Here is an 18999-nt window from a genome sequence, read left to right as displayed (position 1 = left end):
CTCAACCGTCTATCGAAGGTAACACCGAGGTCCTTAATTGTGTCAACAGTTTCAAGAACGGTATCACCCATTGTGTAGTTATACTGATGCACGTTACGGGTTCTTGATAAACTCATTGTTTTGCACTTTTCAACGTTCACCAACATTCCATTCAAACCGCACCATCTCATAACAACGTCGAGATCATTCTGCAACATGATGCTGTCCAGCGGTGATGTAATTTGTCGGAAAAGCTTTAGGTCGTCTGCATAAAATAGTTTATGCGACGTCAGCATGTCACACAAATCGTTAACGAACAGTATGAATATTAACGGCCCAAGATGACTGCCTTGGGGAACACCGGATGGTATCAAAAACTTCGAAGAGCAGAAAGAGTTGACTCTAACATAGGCCAAGCGGGAGTTCAAATACGAGGCTAGCCACTTTGTTATCCATTCAGGAAGTCCAAGGTGTCTAAGTTTGTCTATTACCAGTATGTGAGGAACGCGGTCAAAAGCTTTGGAGAAATCGATGTATACAGTTTGCACTTGCTGACGTTTTTTGAGTTTTGGTACCACAAAATTTGTAAATGCCATAAGGTTTGAGGTTGTTGAGCGTTTTTTCATGAATCCATGTTGAGCGCCATCAATTAACTCAGCTATGGACGGATATATAGCATCGTACACTAGAGATTCAAGTACTTTCGCAAAACAGTTAAGGATTGAAGTCGGACGGTAGTTTTCGACGGAATATGCGCTGCCGCTTTTATGCACAGGTGTGATCGATGCTATTTTCCACGCCTGCGGGAAAATTCCAGATGACAGGGACATATTAAAAATCCTTGTTAGAGGTATCGCTATTGCGGAGGCACAGTTTTTTACGAACACCAGTGGCAAATTGTCCGGTACTGGTCTTTTCGAAACATTTACTGCTATAAGGGCATTATAAACGTCAACATGAGCAAGTGTAAGAGTAGGTAAACGGATATTGTATGACAGTAAAGATTCAAGTGATGCAGTTGAAGTGAGTCCATCGTCATTCAGGAAAACTGATTGGAAAAACTCAGCAAATAGGTTTGCGGAGTCGGTAAACGTTTCTGCTGTCTTGCCGGAGAATGTCATATCAACTGGGATCCTGCAGTAGTTTTTTCGGTTACGGACATATGACCAAAAAGCAGCGGGATTCGTTTTAAGCTCGCTTTGAGTGCGGTTTACATACTCACGAAAGTAACTATCCTGAGCGAGTTCGTAGTTTGCAAACATTGTGTAGAAAACCTGGTGAAATTCGGCTGCGCTTCAAAAGGTAACAAAAAATATGTTATTGATTGCATGTTAGGCCTTTAGATCCTAAAGCATGAAGTTCCTCAACTCAACGATTATCCAAATGGATTGTTCGGTCATTCTACAACATGACCTGCAACTTTTCGTGAAAAAATTGGGTTATCCACGTGATAACTCCTTCCAATATGGTATTTAGGCCGACAAAATCTCTCATTATGTACGAGAGTAAATGAATGTTTTATAGGGTAGAATGAGGATACTTGATCCCTGGGGATGCTTGATTCCTTATCTATAGCTCCAAACTGGAATGTCGTACAAAGATCAAATGTTCTAGAAAAATGTGCCAAATGGAACAAAACATCAATGGTAGAAGCTCAAAAAAAATTAACAAAATAATTGTTTGAAAAATTTCACAGAATGTGACTGGAAGATCTTTTTTCATCATTTTAAAATGTTCCTAACACGGAAATATTATAACAAAAATATTTATTCCAATACATCAATCTTTCGAGTATAAAATGAACTTCAAAATACAATATTTTCAAAGCGATGGAAGATTCCCAACTTTTTTCAGAAAAAGTTTTCTAAAATGTTGATTTTGGGTACAATTGATCTTTTATATAAGGGTACAAAAGATTCTTCTTCTCAATGGATAGTGGTCATTGCTGATTACGACATTACTAATATTTATCCAATAGCTAACATTCATATCTGAAGGAAGAGGGCTAAAATAATTGATTTTCTCTTGTTTATAAAAAATTGCGCCCGTAAGTATGCAATGTCATAAGGGTTGAGAATAAGCTATATAATTTTTTTTTATGACAATTCATTCTGACAAGAGATCTGAGCGTGTACTGTACTGTCTGTATCTGCATTATCCACAAACCTAAATTAATCTTCCTTCACAGTTAAAAAAAAATGACATTTAGCCGGTTAGTGTCATTTAGACCCGGATTACTATTTTGGCTGTATCTGCAAAACTACTGAACCTGTTTTCATAAATTATTCCACGTTGGAATCGTCTACATGTTCACTATCTGTTTATGAAGAAAAAAAAATATTTTAATCTTTTTGGTGTCTAAAAATTAAGCCGAAAGACAAAATGTTCAAAAAAAGATGACGTTAATGAACCAAGATCGTGACCATCCCGGTATCAGCTAAACTTTGACTAATTTAAAGATTCATTTGAAGCAAAAAAAAGTCTTTGGTTTCTGATATCATATGTCATAAATGGAAAAGAACAATTATTGATTTTTCTCTTGAAATCCATTATTTTTGTGCTTGTGCTTTCAGCTTATATTTTAAAACTGGGCTGATAACTGTTTGAATCTATAGAAACATGAGAACCAATGGAAACTAACTAAATTTTAATTTTTTTTGTGATATTTTATCACAAAGAACCGCGATACACATACAAAAAGAGGTTTCAAATATTCGCTAATCCGTATCTCAACATAAAATGGATCAAATGCGCAGATTTCAAACTCTTGACTGTCGTATTTGACTTCATATAATATAATTAAAAATGAAATTTAAGGTTTCAGAACAGTTGTGCTCAGTGTAACGAAAAGCGTAAAGCAAAAATCGATACTCAATATGTTTAAAGTCTATGATTCATTACTGAAACTGGTCATCCTATCAGTCTATTCATTATAAATTCATCCCTATCGATTGGAAATGAATGTGATCGAACAAAAAAGTAATTTTTTTTAATAAAAATTCCATGATAGGCATCAAAATATAGTTCGAAAAACATTGGAAATTTTTCAAATAACCAGCTGTGTTCCAAGCACATTTATTGTTCAAATATGTGTTCCCAATCTATCTGAATTCATATCAATCAGAAGTTTTTCAATACGACTTCAACAAAATGGGTTATCTTTGAGGTAAAACACCCACACCCAAAATTCAGCCTCTGTGCCAATGGCGTGTAGTCAATTACATAGCATCATTGGTACAAGAAGATAACGCGACCGGTGCTGATTCGATTTGCTCCCACTGGCATTAATCTCCCAAGTTAACCGAATTGCGTATGTCTGAAAGAAACAAAATAAAAACGTTTGCACGTCCCTCCCTATCGCATCACAAGACGAAGAAGGATGGAAATAAATACCGGCCAACACCAGGCGGCCAGCGAACCGAGCACTGTGCGTGTGAATGTAGCAAAAGCAACAACAAAAATATCCTTCTAATTCAATCCACTGGCACCGGCAAACCACGGCCAAGCTGTGCGTGTGTATGCAGTAAAAGCAACAAAAAAAACATTCCTTCAATTCACCGGCAAACAACCACGCACCGGCCAAGCTGCCCGGCTTTAGCAGCTGTGTATATGAAGCGTGTGTATGTAATAGCAGGCGGTAAGCAAACACAGTTCTCATTCAATGGGTTTCCCGTTTCCTTCACTCCCGTTCCCTTTCCCGTTTCCATAACAAAACAAGCTGCCCGGCTTTGGCAGCAGTGTATATGTAGCGTGTGTATGTAATAGCAGGCAGTAAGCAAAGCACAGTTCTCATTGAATGGGTTTCCCGTTCCTTCACTCCCGTTCCCTTTCCCGTTTCCATCGCAAGACAAAGGAATGCATTGAAAGAAGGCCAAACGCCGGGAAGCCGCCGTTGTGCGTTTTTTTTCGATTGATCGGTGACAGAAAGCCTATGACAAATATCCCTCGTCCTGCATGAAGCTTGAATAGTACACTGGTTAAAATGCCGGTCTGGCAAGACGCTATGATTGGTAATTAGAGTTCGATTCTCACTACGGCGCTGTGGTTTTAATTTTTATTTTTTTTGTTTCTGGGATGAATTATCCAACAGGAATAGGTTTTTCTTGTTTCGCTTGAATGTAGTGGTCATCATTTTGGTTGGGAGCCGAGTCCTTATGCCAGTTACGGTTTTTCAAACATACCGTTTTCGGCACAGTGCACATTTCAGCGCATTATCGGCACAGAGATATGCTAAATAGGCATTGGATTTTTGCAACCTCTTCTATGGGTGCACTTTTAAGTTTTTTTTGGCATTAAGGCCGTTTTTTGAAGACGATAAAAATCCAAACTTATTTTTTTTTAAAGCATATGATAGCGGACATCTGGGCAATTTAAAAATGGTAGCGTTTATGAAAATCGGTTCTTTATTTTCGATTTTATAGCTAAAACAAGAATTCGGGTCTACTTATATGACCCTAACCGGTTAATTGTCCTTTTTTTTGCTGAGGGACTCTGTTAACTCTTTTCAAAAATATAAAAATGAGAAATTGTAGAGCTCCTTATTCTAGGAAAAGCCACAAAATTTCATGTCTGTTCTTGAGATATCGATTCGTGAAAGTACAATTTGGGTCATATGGACCCTAACAGCAAAGGAAGGTTAATAGGCGTCACGACGCTCATATGCACTCGAGAATACCAAAAGTGGTCATTGTTGTTGCTTGATTTGATAGTTTTTGCTAGTCTAAGAACAGATAATAGGTATTGACTTGTTTTACTTTCAAATTTTGATGAATTTATCCGTTTTTCTTTTAAGGTTACTTACTCTTGAGTCTTTAAGTGTTGGAGATAAGAATTAAAATGAGTCTAACGTATTTGGTAATAAATTTTTTGAAAAAAATTAGCTCATGGTAGTCTCAAGAGACTCAAATGGTATCATTCAGTACAGTTTATTTCATAAAACATCCATTTTACAAGGCAAATGATGGATGAAATTGTTCTTGGTCACTAACTTTTGTCACTGACTGTTGCAAAGAGCTTCAAAAGAATACGCGTTTGGCACCCAAAAATATTGTTCAATGATCTTCTTGATTAGAAGTTATCTGAATAACCACCGAGCAGTTTGTCGTAAAATTTTTCACTAGTAATCATAACAATACTAGCTAGTTTTATAGAAAATTTAATCAAATCTATGCAATCAAAATTATACACAAAAAAACGAAAGTTTTTTGCCCGCGATCAAAATACATAAATTAATCCATAGACAAAATACCGAGCTCGCAAATCTGTTTTAACTAGAATTGAAATTTGGGCTCATGATTCAAATACGGAATCAAAATTCATAATAGTAGATTAAAGGGTGATACGGTCAAAATTTGGTCAATATCAACTTGACGTATTTCTTTCAATTTTGTATTTAAAAAACATGAACATCCCTCATTTTGAAGGTGTGTGTGCGTAGAATGTTGCTCCTATTTTGATTTTGGAATTCACTCTTCAGTTGTCAAAATGCCGTCCAAGGAAGAAGAGCAGCGTATCAAAATTTTGCTCGCGCTACGCGAAAGTCCGAGCTACTCGCACGCAAAGCTGGCAAAAACGCTAAAAGTTGCCAAATCAACCGTTACAAATGTAATTAAAGGGTTTGGGGAACGTTTGTCGACAGCCAGGAGGTCTGGATCGGGGAGAAATCGAAAACCGGAAGCCGCTGAGACGACAAAGAGAATTGCCGGTAGTTTCAAGCAAAACCCTAACGTATCTCTCCGAGATGCCGCAAATAAGCTAGGTGTATCATCTACAACCGTGCATCGAGCCAAAAAACGAGCCGGACTATCGACTTACAAGAAGGTAGTGACTCCAAATCGCGATGATAAACAAAATATGACGGCCAAAGCGCGATCCCGGAGGCTGTACACAACAGGACAGGAGTTTTATACGGCAAAAGGAAGGGGAAAGGTAGCAGATATTTTCAAGCACATGAAACTGTCAAAGTTCGCGAAGAAATATCTGGTTTGGCAAGCCATCTGTACCTGTGGCTTGAAAAGCAGCATTTTTATAGCTGTCAACCAAGAAATTTACGTGAAAGAGTGTTTGAATAAACGTCTGCTGCCTTTCCTGAAGAAACACGGTTGTCCCGTACTGTTTTGGCCGGATTTGGCATCTTGCTATTACGGTAAAAAGGCCATGGAGTGGTACGCCGCCAACAACGTGCAGGTGGCTCCCAAGGACAAGAACCCTCCCAACACGCAAGAGCTCCGCTCAATTGAGAAATACTGGGCTATTGTCAAGCGGAACCTAAAGAAGACCAAAAAAACTGCTAAGGACGAGCAGCAATTCAAGGCAAACTGGCTTTCTGCGGCGAAGAAGGTGGACAAGGTGGCTGTACATAATCTGATGGCAGGGGTTAAGCGTAAGGCCCGGCAATTCGGATTTGGAAAAGCGGAAGCCTAACTGAATATTTTTCCTGAATTTTATACTAATTAAACTTGAAAAAGAAATTTAATTTGATGTTTTAAATAAACGATTTCACCGATTTACACGCGTTTTCTCTTGACCAAATTTTGACCGTATCACCCTTTAGGTTCAGAGTAGATGAACAAAACATTGTTACAAGATTTCAAGATATCAATTCTTGAATTTTAAAATTTCAAACGTTGTATATTTAGAGATTTTTTTCAATTTCAACCTTCAAAGGAGATCCACTATGCTATGGATACTAGAAACTTTTGGAACTACCGATATAATCATCAACATCGTTCTCGTCGGTCGAACAGATAATCAGAAAGCTTTGAACAGATAATCAGAATTAGTGTGGGAGGAATAAGCGTCGGTTTCAGTTACATTCATATATAGGTTAACAGCAGCAATATTGACATTCGTGATTCGATTAATGCAATTTATTGTCGAATTTGTCTATATGACCGAACCGTTTAGTTCCGAAAATAGATGCTGTCAATATTCCTCGCCTAGCCTCAAAGGTGCACATTAAAAATTTCTTGATCCCATTGTAAACTCACAGCCGCCGCTGCCTGGTCTCAGCGTATGTTTTATTAATTGGGAAAGATGAATACGTGCTGTATGCATGCATATAGGTGTCGGTATATTCTTTGTTTATGTACAGGTATTTTATAATCATATTTCGCTTCGATTTAAAATGTTTATTTATTCTTCTGGGAAAGGCAAATTTGAGCAGATTTCGCTCGCTCTCGTGGCCACCGTGCTGTGCTGCTCTCTGGATGGTTGTTTGCCAATTTCGTTCGTTCCAGTCTTCCAGAATTGAACTTGAATACAGACCGACCGACCGACCAACCATCTGGATAAAATAATAATGTTTGCTCTCTTCTTTTTTGAAATTCTCTGTGCGGAGAAATGCGATCGACTGTTTGATATGTACATGTAAAGACGTTATTTTCTCTATGTATTTTCAGTCAGGAAAACTCCGAGTTTCTACAACTTTATCAAAATCAGCTGCACCAGTCTTCGGTGAACGTTGGTTATAGTAACATAGTTTATGGTAGTAACAGTAGTGCACAGCAAGGTACAACAAAATGTGGCTCAGCAACAACTACGTTAGCAGGTAATGATAACGGCTTGTATTTTCTTTTGTTCATGCTATTAGACTGCATGTGTCTTTCTTTTCCGTTGGCAATCTTTAATAATATTAGACCATTGTTCACCCAATCCATATTCGGTAGATATGCATATTTATTCATAAACGTATTTACTCAATTAAGCTCAGTATTTAATTCATCCGTGCCGTGGTGTACCTACATAGTGCATATCTGTGTAATCCTCCTGCGAAGAGTCTCTTCTTCTCTATCTCGACATTCACCTTGAATTGCAATAAATTTAAAATCACGTGTGTTTAGGCGCGATTTCTGTTTGGCGGCATGTTTGTGGTTAGTGGTTTGTTGAATGAGTGAAAACTGTGGTTTTGGCGTTTCTTTTCGTTACCAAACAAAAAAAAAAAGGATTTCGCCAGGATCCAAATAGTGCGCACTTTAACCATCCAACTAAGATTACATAACCTAGCAAGGGAGCGTTTTGCCGGAATCCAATATTCTCGGTTAGCACATTCCAGCGCTCCTAAAAACAACACAAAAAGCACCTTTTGTGACCAGAGGTACAAATATTTTATAAAGTTTTCGCATCGTTTGAGGGCCCTGTTTACTTCTTCGTGTATGCGTGGGTGTATGAATATTTCAGTATATCGACAAATGCTCATGCCATGCCCAGTGGATTGGGCCAAAGTGTTTCATCTATAGACACCGCGTTGTTGGCGGTAAAAAGGACAATGTAGTACTAAATTATGTGTAGTTATAATGTTGCATCCTCGGCAGTGGTTTGTTCTTTTTTTTCCCTTTCTATCTCTCTCTCTCTCGTCACATTCATTAATAGTTGACATTGTGTGTTGTGTAACGAATTTTTTGTTCCTTTGTCACATCTATTTTTTCTCAACTTTTCCAGATAAGCCTACAAGCAGGGGATCGGAATCCGAAGCATCAGCCAATACATACAATAACTTGGATAAAGCATCGTCGGCTCCGGATGAAAATAATTTGAACTTTAATTTGATCAAAACTAGTGCTAAATCATTGTCGGCCAATAATTGTAGTGGTGGTCATAAAAGTGTTGCTAGTGGCTCTGCAAGTGATGCAGGCAATGGAGGAAACAGTGACTATCATGCGAAATATTACGGAAGTGATAACAGTAACAACTTGAATACCCCTACAACGAGTAACGTTACGGAGCATCAGCACATGCTAAGTGAATCGAATGACAATTCAAACAATAGTGTAAGAAATTCACCACTATTCAATGGATGTAAAAGTGTTCTTCAACAGGCATACTCTTTAAATAACTCCAATAAGCCTTCGTTAAGCAAAAACGCATTGCTAAGCTCGTGCCAGGGATCATTCCATTCTTTACAGGGTGGTCTAAGCTCAGACAACAGCACATTTGTGCAACAGTATGGTAGTAGTATATCATCAACAAATTCTTCGTCAAATACTGCAACGGCTGTCGGTTCTCAACAGCAGCAATCAAGCAGTTTAGCTCACTTTCATCAGCAACAACTTTCTCAACATCGGCAAGGCTGTTCCATAACACCAGCTGAATCATTGAACGGTAGCGGCACCCTAGTTTTTAGTAGATCAAGGATTAACAGCAACAGTGATTCATCTAATAATAAAAATAACAACTTCAACAAACTTAACTACGACAAAAAATGCTCTAGTTCTGGTGCTAACATAAATATTTATAGTAATAACCGTAACAAAAGCAATAACAATAGTAACACAATAAACATAAGTAGTAGTAGTAGTAGCAACCATCAAAGTGAAACCAATCAATTGAAGGGTATTATCGAATTGAACGCCCAAGTTAGTGAATTGAATAGCAAAAATATTGAGTTTAATAGACAACTAAGTGCACCTACAGAGAACAACAATAATCAAAACAACCCAAATTGCTACAGTAACAGTGTGTACAATCTCTACTCGAATCACATCTTAAGTCAATATTACACCGGGTCTCCGAATACTAATAGCCTAAACAGAACGAAGAAGAAAAGAAGCTTCAAATTAAATGGAAGGTAAGCTGATTCTATATAGTTTTTTAATTTTAAATTATTATTTTTTTTATTTTTGATTTCTTTCTCTTATTAGTTGAGTGTGAGTATATCATAGTAGCTTTCTAAAAAGTTTATATTTAATGCTATTGGAAATCAACAGTATGTACTTTTGTTTGGTAAATACACATTTTTTCGGGATGAATAAACCTACCTGGTTTAAAATCCCTGTGAAAAAAGAATCAAAAAGTAAACAAACATCAGAAAAGAGATAGAGTAAGAACACTAAATATTGAACAGCATGTTTGTGATTCACCGTATTTGTGGCCACCTAATAATAACGAAAGGTTTTTCGGAAAAAAAATCGATAGTGTCGCTTAAGTTTGTTTCTCAGCTTCGAATCGATATATTTTTTTTCCCGGAAAAATTTGTTGAACACAATGATTCTAATATTAAACAGTAGACTGAGTCGATTTGTGGTCATTTTTGAATTGCTCAAACCCTTGGCACGAAAACCATCAGCAGGCTCGGTTGCATAGAAAAATGAAGATGATTTTTCAGTACAAAATATTCATTTTTTCCATACAAACCGAAAAGTCCAAATTTACTCATGTAAACGTCACTTAAAAATTCTGCAAAAAATCATTGATGAGTTTTGAACCGAAACGAAGCTTTTAAGACCCCAGGGTTCAAGATATTAAAAAATGACCCAAAATCGACTCAGTCTATTAAACAGGCAATGTTCTAATTATTGAACACGTAAACATTGAATATCATTGTATATATGTATTTAGGGGTATTTCGCTTGATAGTATGCTTTGCAGGGGCGATTTTGGTTGTGCTAGCAACCAAGTCCAAGCACCAACCGATGTTTATTCAATAACTGGTACATGCATTTCTTTACGAAACGAGTACTGTAAGATTGAACGTTTAATAATCGAAATATTTGCGTTTTCTGTGATCCAATGAATGAAAAATTTAATTTTTAATGTTTTAAGAAAATAAAGATAATAAAGGCTGCCACTTTCCAGAAATCATCTAAAAAGACTTAGTTGAAAACACTCATATTATTATCTTGAAATTTTACTTGTCTGGCTGTTTTCTTCATCCAGTCGAAAAAACCAAGCCAAAATTTGAACATTTACCTTTTCTCGTTTCGGAGATTGTGGCTTTAAGAGTCCGAAATTCTTAATAAAATTCTGAACAGAGGTAGAAAATGCATCAAGTATCACACGAATTTTTAATTAATTTTTCAACTATGTATTATTGTTTTAATTGGTTGGTGTTTTACTTGTGTTCAATATCTGGTACCTGTTCAATAACCATACGTAAACTTTTAAGAATAGGGAACAGCTTGTCAGGACGCTTAGAGCTTATGTTTAGAGATATTTTTAAAGATGTGACGCATCGGAATTTCAAAGTTTTTTAGGTTAACAACGCACATTATAAAAATATTGCAATGAAAATTCGAATTCTCTTCATACTTTTGAAGCCACATTCAATGTTTAATACAGAATTAAAATCGGCTGAGAAAAGAAGAAGTTACAACGGGGTAAATGAAACAATGTGACGCAACGAAAACTGTGCATGTCCGTTTTACATATTCGTATTTTTATTGCGTCTTCCAGGCGCACATTTCCGTAAAATCTTACCGTTTTTCTGCCGTCATCGGGGAATCTCATCGGCACCTGGGATGGCCATCCCTGCAGTCAGGAACTCGTATGCTGTTGTCTCGACTCAGTCCGCCAGAATTCGTGGATAAACTTGGCGACGATAATGTTGCTCTCGGTGGCTGGATCGGGATTGTGGGTGGTTTGTTTACCGATCACCAGACCGAAGTAACCGGCAACCCGGCAATAGAGATGTTGGCCGCGGGTCCGATAGTGTTGACAGGCCTTACCCGAAATTTTACACCGCCCACAGGGGCGTCGCTCGGAGCTGCTTCTGGTGTGGTGATGTTAGCAATGCGGACGGAACACTTAAAAACCTGGCAAAGCGTTTGGAAACGGCTTAACGCTTCCCAGGACGGTTGGGGATTTCACCCGGCACTTCGCAGCGTTACACAAGTTGACGAAAGTGTAAAAACTGACCTCACTTGATTCTGGCCACGGTTCCTCCCTTTTCCTCGGCTCACTTGGCCGGACACTCCGCACATCCATAGTACTCCGAACTACTTGAAATCTTCGGTGAGGATTTCGACGTGTTTCTCGTTTCCGTGTTCCTAATTAAGTGAACGAGCCAATGGCTTCCGTTCACGCATAAGCCCAGGATTCTCGCTTTTTCCTTTTGGGCATATTCTAGGTCCGGTGTCAGATGTGTAAATTGACACCTGCCATTTGACGATCAACCCCGATTCCGACATATTAGGCAAACTGCTTTATAGCTACTTTAAATTTAAATTTTAAACATATAATGAGCCAAAACTAACAAAAACAAATTAACAAACACGCGCAAACAAAACAAATATTTGTACACTCAGAAAAATACTATTATGTATGCCATAAGATTCTCTTATGAAGTGGCGCCATAAGAAAAATAAATGAAATTCATAAGATTGTCTTATGACGCGAATGAATTCTGAAGATGAACGCCTACTTCAATGAGAGGTTGTTGCTTTTCATAAGAGATTCTTATGGAAACAGTAAATCACTTTCTAATAAGAAAAATTCTAGATATTTCATGCTGAAAACATTCACTTTATTGTTTGCCAAATTTGTTTAAAATTAAATCCTTCATGGTCACCATCAGCAGCGCATCAATAGACGGCTCCATCAAAGTTTTTTTTTTTTGCTGCATCTCAATCTTCGACCTTTCGTTTTTTGCCGATCAGCTTGCTGAAAAGTAAACAAATAATGTATTTTAGTTTACTAATATATTCAACGTTCACACCAAAAACATCAAATCGAACTTACCATTCCGGAGATAACAATAACATTTAACTTTGAAGGAAAACTATAATAACTATGAACCGGTGATAGCTTCGAACTGTTAGATGATGAAAAAATAACTGATGCTATGAATGAATGTGTTCATCTTTTTTTCACAATGCCGTTTCTTCTATTTTTCATAAGAACATCGTATGAAAATTGAAAGAATTTCATAAGACTCTTATGAAAAATTAGTTTGGACGCAAAAAAGCGGTTCATAAGATGTATCTTATGAAATTTATAATAAGAATTCCTCTGAGTGTATTCCTCCATTGAATTGGTACCGAATGTTGACTTTGATGAATCGGTAACAACACACAAAATTTTCGAGGCTGGAATTTAGCAAAATTTTGCTCAAATTTGACCAGCTAGAAACTTAGCAATAAATTTAGCAATATTTTTTAACTAAAATTTTAGCAAACGAGTACAAAAGTTAGCCGCCGCAGTTTTTACTCAAATTTCTAGCAAAAACCGGAGAAAATGATTGCCCGGATCCGTAATTTCATGTTTCTCTATTTTTTCTCTGGAGAATCAGGGGAATGTTTGAATATTGAATAAAATACACAAATTTCATTCACTTATGATTTATTTTTCACATTTTTTATGTTTTTTTCACACTTTTCCTATTCAGGGAACGCACCTACTGGCGAGCGAAATGCCATGCCACCTTCGACAAAGAAAGCACCGGGGTGTTTGCCGGATGCAGCTTGTTGAATTTCCAGTTGTGGTCCTTCTTCATTACCGGCCTGTGGCGCGCTTCATGTTGCAGTTTTATCCTGGTAGAAAAAAAAAAACAAACACACAAATTAGAAATTGAGAAATTATAGAATCTGAACACTTTAAGATCAGACCTTACCCTGTAAGCATCCGGTGTCGATTCAGCTACCATTTCGTTGTGGAGTTTGCCACCACAAGAATTATCAGCAACGAACATCCGGAACCGCACTTAATCGCGACAGCTTTTTATTTTTCTCCCTACTGGCGCGGCGGCTGGTGTCTGTGAACAAAGCGGCTGAAAAACCTTCGTTTTACTAAAATCAAGTAAAATGACCTTTTTTATTACTAAAATCAAGTAAATTTAGCTTTTTGCTAACTCATCAGTAAAAAAATATTTTTGCTAACGGGAAGTAACAGCGAAATTTTGCTAAGTGGAGCCCCGAAAGTTTTGTGTGAAGGCCCATGAACACTTCTCGTGAGAATGAACGCGAAAAATGTTATTTCGTCAATAACTAAACAAAGTGACTAAACTAGATTTTGTAACTTGGTGGGATCGATGGGGAATATTGTTGTTTAAAACCTCTTAGAACTGTTTTTTATTCCGATTCCCCGGCCAAAATGAAAATTCCGCGGTGAAAACCGGGGGAATCGGAATAAAAACAGTTTTAGAAGGTTTTAAACAACAAGACCAGTTAGATTTCCATCTTTCAACCATTCCCCATCAATTCCACCATGCTACAAACATTAGTTGTGACGCATTTTTGAGTTATTGACAAAATAAGATTTTTTCACGTTCATGTTCACGGGAAATGTTAATCAGGCTTTAAACAGATCAGAAATTTTCGATACCGTAAAGAATTTAAAAAACGCAGAAAAGTCGCCTGGTATGCCGCAACGGAGGAAAAGGCTTTAGACCTTATTCTGCGAGCTACGTGACGTGACTCTCTAAATTTCGTCATACAATACTGACTACTGTAAGTGCTTCAATCAAGAAATTTGAGTTCGATTGAGCTCTGAGAATCACTTGAAGTTCATTTAGAATAACATTTCTCGCGTGAGCTTCCACTACGTCGTATGAAACATCTTAAGAATTCATCCTATAAAATCATCCTATAAAATCAATTAAAATACTTTCAACATTATTCAACGTCTCATCAAAATCGAAAATCAAATCAAAATATCAGCATAAGAAATAGACACCCTCGAAAAATGAATCATCGCATCCAGAAATAGACCGGTGGATGGATACATTTCCCATAACTCGATCCCCTGCAGAGACCACGAGGTTCATCAATTTTCGAATATTACCTGTATTGAAGAAAATTACAGACGGCTTATATTACAGCAGAAAAGTAAAACCAAAATAACCATCAATTGAAGTAAAAACCGAAACATATTGATGGAAACTCGAAAAACAAGACCATTGATGCTGCGCAAAAGCCGATGCGCCAAAGCCTTAGGTACTACAGTACTACACGGTGAAGGGGAGGAATATACAAACTCTTTCAGACACAGTGCAGCGAATCTGTTTCCAAGACACATGCCCCCATATAATTAATTTTGAGCATCAATTAATCACTGTTCTGGTATTCGGATAAACGATTTGTATTTTTTGATTGAATAAACACATACGAGGCTGACCAGCGCTTTTGGAAAACACATCATCATCATCATCATACATATGTATACAAGTGTCGGTTTTCCGAACTAGCAGTAAGTGCCCATCGCTGTTAGGAAGCTTGGGATGAAAGTTTGTCATTTTTATCGAAAATGGTAAGAATATATTAATGTAAGTTTTGTGAGCATCATTACTGCTTACTGGTCAGTTTTGACCATTCGGACAACGATCCGAATCTGTGGAAATCTCCGAAAGTAAACAAGACCTTATCTTACTTCCTACCGGTGGAGTTTCTAATATTTAGAAGATGTCCAAAGATTTAAATATCTTTTATCAAGAGCTAAGTACCTTTTTTATCTTTATTTTTCAAATCCATTTGATTTTTTTAATATTGATCAATGTTATTGAAAAAAAAAAAACAAAAGATGAATTGAAAGGATAATCACCGGCCTTATATTCTGGATATCTTGCTTTATTCTTGTTCTGCATCAAAAGTTTTAAGATTAGTGGGACATCATACAGATGTGGTCAAAAAAATTATTGGTTTCTTCAGTTATTTTTAATTAAAAAAAGCGATTTTCACTATATTTAGAAAAAGGGGTAACTTGAAACAAACTTTTATTTTAATGAAAAATCTAAATAGTGATTTTTGATGCCATAAAAGCCATTACGCATAAAAACAATAATTGCAGTCATTTCTTGTTCTGTTGAATCTCATTTTATCAGTTTTTCTGAACACAAGGATATTGCATACATTTAGGGGTAAAAAAATACTACAAAAAATTCTAATCGCATAATTAAGTGAATTTGTCATACTGGGTAAAGTTTTTTTTAAGTTAAATTTTATTTCTAAATTCTGGCTTCTCGCTGTTAAGCCTAAAACTGGGTAATGTTTTTACGGCATCGAAAAATGTTTAAATTTTTACATTTATTGATGGATTTTTTAAATTTTGAATGAAAATGAAAAACATTAAAATACTAGCTTAAGATGTGGAAAATTATGTCATCATCATTTTGAATTCGTTAAAAGATAACTCGGTTACCTACGTTATATAAAATTAAAAGCTGTGACATACAAATGTTGCATCTAACCTTGCTGTTGCATGATGCCCCGTTTGACGGTAGTGGTCTGTCCCAACCAAGGGATTGCAGTGGAGAGAGAATTCTTTGCATTTGGAATGGTAATGATCAAAATTCCACAACTGCTTAACAAATTGTAACAATTTGCAACATTTGCAACAATTAGCACATTTTCACTCTCTCTGAGCACCGGTCTCTCTCATTTTAACTGAATCCTTCTAATTCTCTCCAACAAATTGCAACAAATTATGACAAATTCAATCATTGGCTGCAAAATTTGTTTGACCATTGACGATGATTCTCCGTTTATCTCAGTCCCCTGGTCCCAACAGATTTTGGAAAATGCACCACCAATTGAACAGGGACTTCTCTTTTTTTTTTTTTTTAATTTCGATTGTTCTGTACTTTATTTTATTCAACATACGGAACGGAACGGAGCAGAAAAGCATAGTTCCAAACATATGAAATCAAGTTTAAATGATAAAACTAGTCAGTTTGCAAAACGACGTTTGAGCCAAAAAATCAATGCCAAGGGACTTAAGTACATTTACATAAGTAAGATCTGAATAATACTTGTATTGAATCAGGCCCGTGCGAAGGATCCGCCCATGCGGGGGGGCGGGGGGGGGGGGGCTTGTGGTTTCGAATTTCAAATTTAGCTAAAAATAATAGCAATGCCAAAAATTAACAACACAAAAATGAAAGAATTTTCTAACACCGTTTTTCACTCATGGTTATCACACAAACTAAAAATAAACTGGACTGATAAAAAAACAAATTTTTCAAATCATAACCGGAATGAAAGTTTCAAATTTTCGGTAAGTCATTGATAATTTTTTTTCTTCAAAATTATGTTCTTTATTCTGAACTGGAAATTTCTCAAAAAGAATTTCTAAGCTAATTTAAAATAAACGTTTCCAAAACACAGAGCTTGAAAGAAATCTGGATTCTAAAATAAATATCCAATCAGGTAAAAAACTAATCATGATTAGTTTTTAGGAAAATGATAATATTTGTTAATTTTATTCATCTTAATTAAAATTCAGTTTTTTACTTTCAACTGAAAGGTGATTAAAAAATTCCGCTGTAGTGTTTTGAATTTTAACAAAAAATCGCCATCTAAAAATGTAAATTTTCGAAAACTGAAAAAAACAATTTGAACTTTGGAGAATTTATTCAATGATTGATGGTTTAATTTAATTAGATAGAAAGTAGAATAGAAATATTCATTATTATTTGAAAAGTGCCAGTGAAAGAAGTCAGAGAAAAAACCTATTTATAGAAAAATAAATGGCTTAAATTGTTAATTTTCGATGTTCAAAATAATAACTTCATGTTCAGTTATACTTACAAGGAAATGTTAGGAAATGGATGATCAATGAAAACTGATAAAAATTGAAAGATAAGAAGTTCCAAGTTACAACAAATATTGTAAGAACAAAGCAAATACAAAGTTAGTTAACATTTCTCAATAAAATTAAGTTTAAAGTTGCTACCTACTTCAAATCATGTTTCAAACTTTTAAAAATTAATTTAAAAATCATGATTGATTCAAAAAAGACGATTTTATCTTAAAAATTTGATGAAATTTTTTTAAATTTTCAATCACAAATTTTAAAGTTTAAAGTTACAAACTTTGAGAATTTTGACACTTTCGATTGAAATATTGGGTCCAGGAAAGAACAGAAGGTTGAAACTTTGTTTTTCTTATTAAAAATTAAGACTCAAGGGCTTATGGGTCAAGTACACAAAAATTCAAAATAAGAAAAACAAATTTGTTAAAATTATTCCAAAAATTTGAATATTTCGACTGAAAAATTCGGCAAGTTAATAAAAGAATTGGGGAAAAAACCTGTACTTTTAAATTCCGTTAATTTATTTGAAAATTTATACAAAATATGAAAATGAAAAAGATAAGTTTTTTTTAAACATTTCATGAGGTTTATTTTAATGAACACGTTTCACCATAAGAATTTACATAATTGATTTGATGACTCAAGGCAACAGCATGTTGGTGCTTTTTTCAATGATTGAATTTATATATTTTTGCGTTATGAACTCGAATCTTTTATCAAATTTGGCCGAACACTTTGAGTTTTGGTGATAAGGAGCTTTGATATATATTTTTTTCAGTTTTAAGTAAAATCAAACATTGAAAACTGATAAACTAACAAACCTACATATACGAAAAAATCTGATTCTTCATCCAATTAAGGGATATTTTTATAAAGAGACGAACTAGCCCGAGGCTGAAAGTCTCTATAATAAAGAAAAAAAAGAAAGGTTATTATCATGATGAAAATTACGCATGATATCTAAAAAATGTAAACTTCAACAATTAAAAAAATGGAAAGATTTCATTACAAGTATTTTTGACATAACTGTAGAAAGTGTAAAAAAACTTGATTTCATTTAACACATTTGTTGAAACCTGCAAAAATATTACATGTTTTCTTAAAAATATCTAAAATTCAGTTTAGTTTAACACTTCTTAAAAATTTGATAAATGAAAAATAGTAAAAAAAAAACATAAAGCTTCATAACTTTTTTCGCAGAACTCAAAAATACTTGAATTCTTGAGGAAAGTTGTGAATTCATTTAAAACTTTTATTTTTGAATGGTAGTTTTTTGATTTGTGTTTTTGTATAAACAATGCAGAAATTTCTCAAATACTTTTTACTTCTTTTAAAGTCAGTTTAATAACTTGCTGATAGAAAAATTGCATATTCAGATTCAAGGTACCCAAATAAGTCTAAATTACCAATTCATTGCACCTCCGAAAAATGCAAATTTTGTGGCCTTGTGTAAATTATGTGTTGTGTTGAGCATTTAGAAAAGCAAAAAACACTTAATAAAATTTAGTCGAAATTGGTTTCTTGAAGATTTTTGCATATCAGCATAACATTTGTAATTAAAATAAAGATTTAAAAAAAAAATGGTTCGTTTTTTTCAGTTACACTTCTTAAAAAAACCAATTCTGAAGACGAGGTAGGGTTTATGTATGTGAAGCTTTGACTTGCTATATAAAAGATTAATTGAATTGTAATTTAGAATCAAAGTTAGTTTCAATTCGTAAAGGTCGAATAGTATTGATTTTACAAAAAAAAATAGTATTGTAGATCAAAATGTCTCAAGCC

At 35.3% G+C, this 18999-nt stretch overlaps 1 protein-coding gene across 5 annotated transcripts in view; it reads left to right on the top strand.

The window, feature by feature from the left end:
• LOC129742272 (uncharacterized) overlaps positions 1 to 18999 on the top strand; it is a 68942-nt gene that overhangs the window by 22442 nt on the left and 27501 nt on the right. For all 5 annotated transcript variants that reach the window (XM_055734151.1, XM_055734149.1, XM_055734153.1 and 2 more), the window contains 2 exons: positions 7380 to 7528; positions 8419 to 9544. In XM_055734151.1, the coding sequence (XP_055590126.1) occupies positions 7380 to 7528; positions 8419 to 9544 (1275 nt within the window). The remainder of the gene's footprint in view (positions 1 to 7379; positions 7529 to 8418; positions 9545 to 18999) is intronic.

This window comes from Uranotaenia lowii, chromosome 2 (genome assembly GCF_029784155.1).
Source record: "Uranotaenia lowii strain MFRU-FL chromosome 2, ASM2978415v1, whole genome shotgun sequence".
Lineage (NCBI taxonomy): Eukaryota > Metazoa > Arthropoda > Insecta > Diptera > Culicidae > Uranotaenia > Uranotaenia lowii.
The sequence above is the reverse complement of the archived record's forward strand: the minus strand, read 5'-3'. Positions and strand labels throughout refer to the sequence as shown.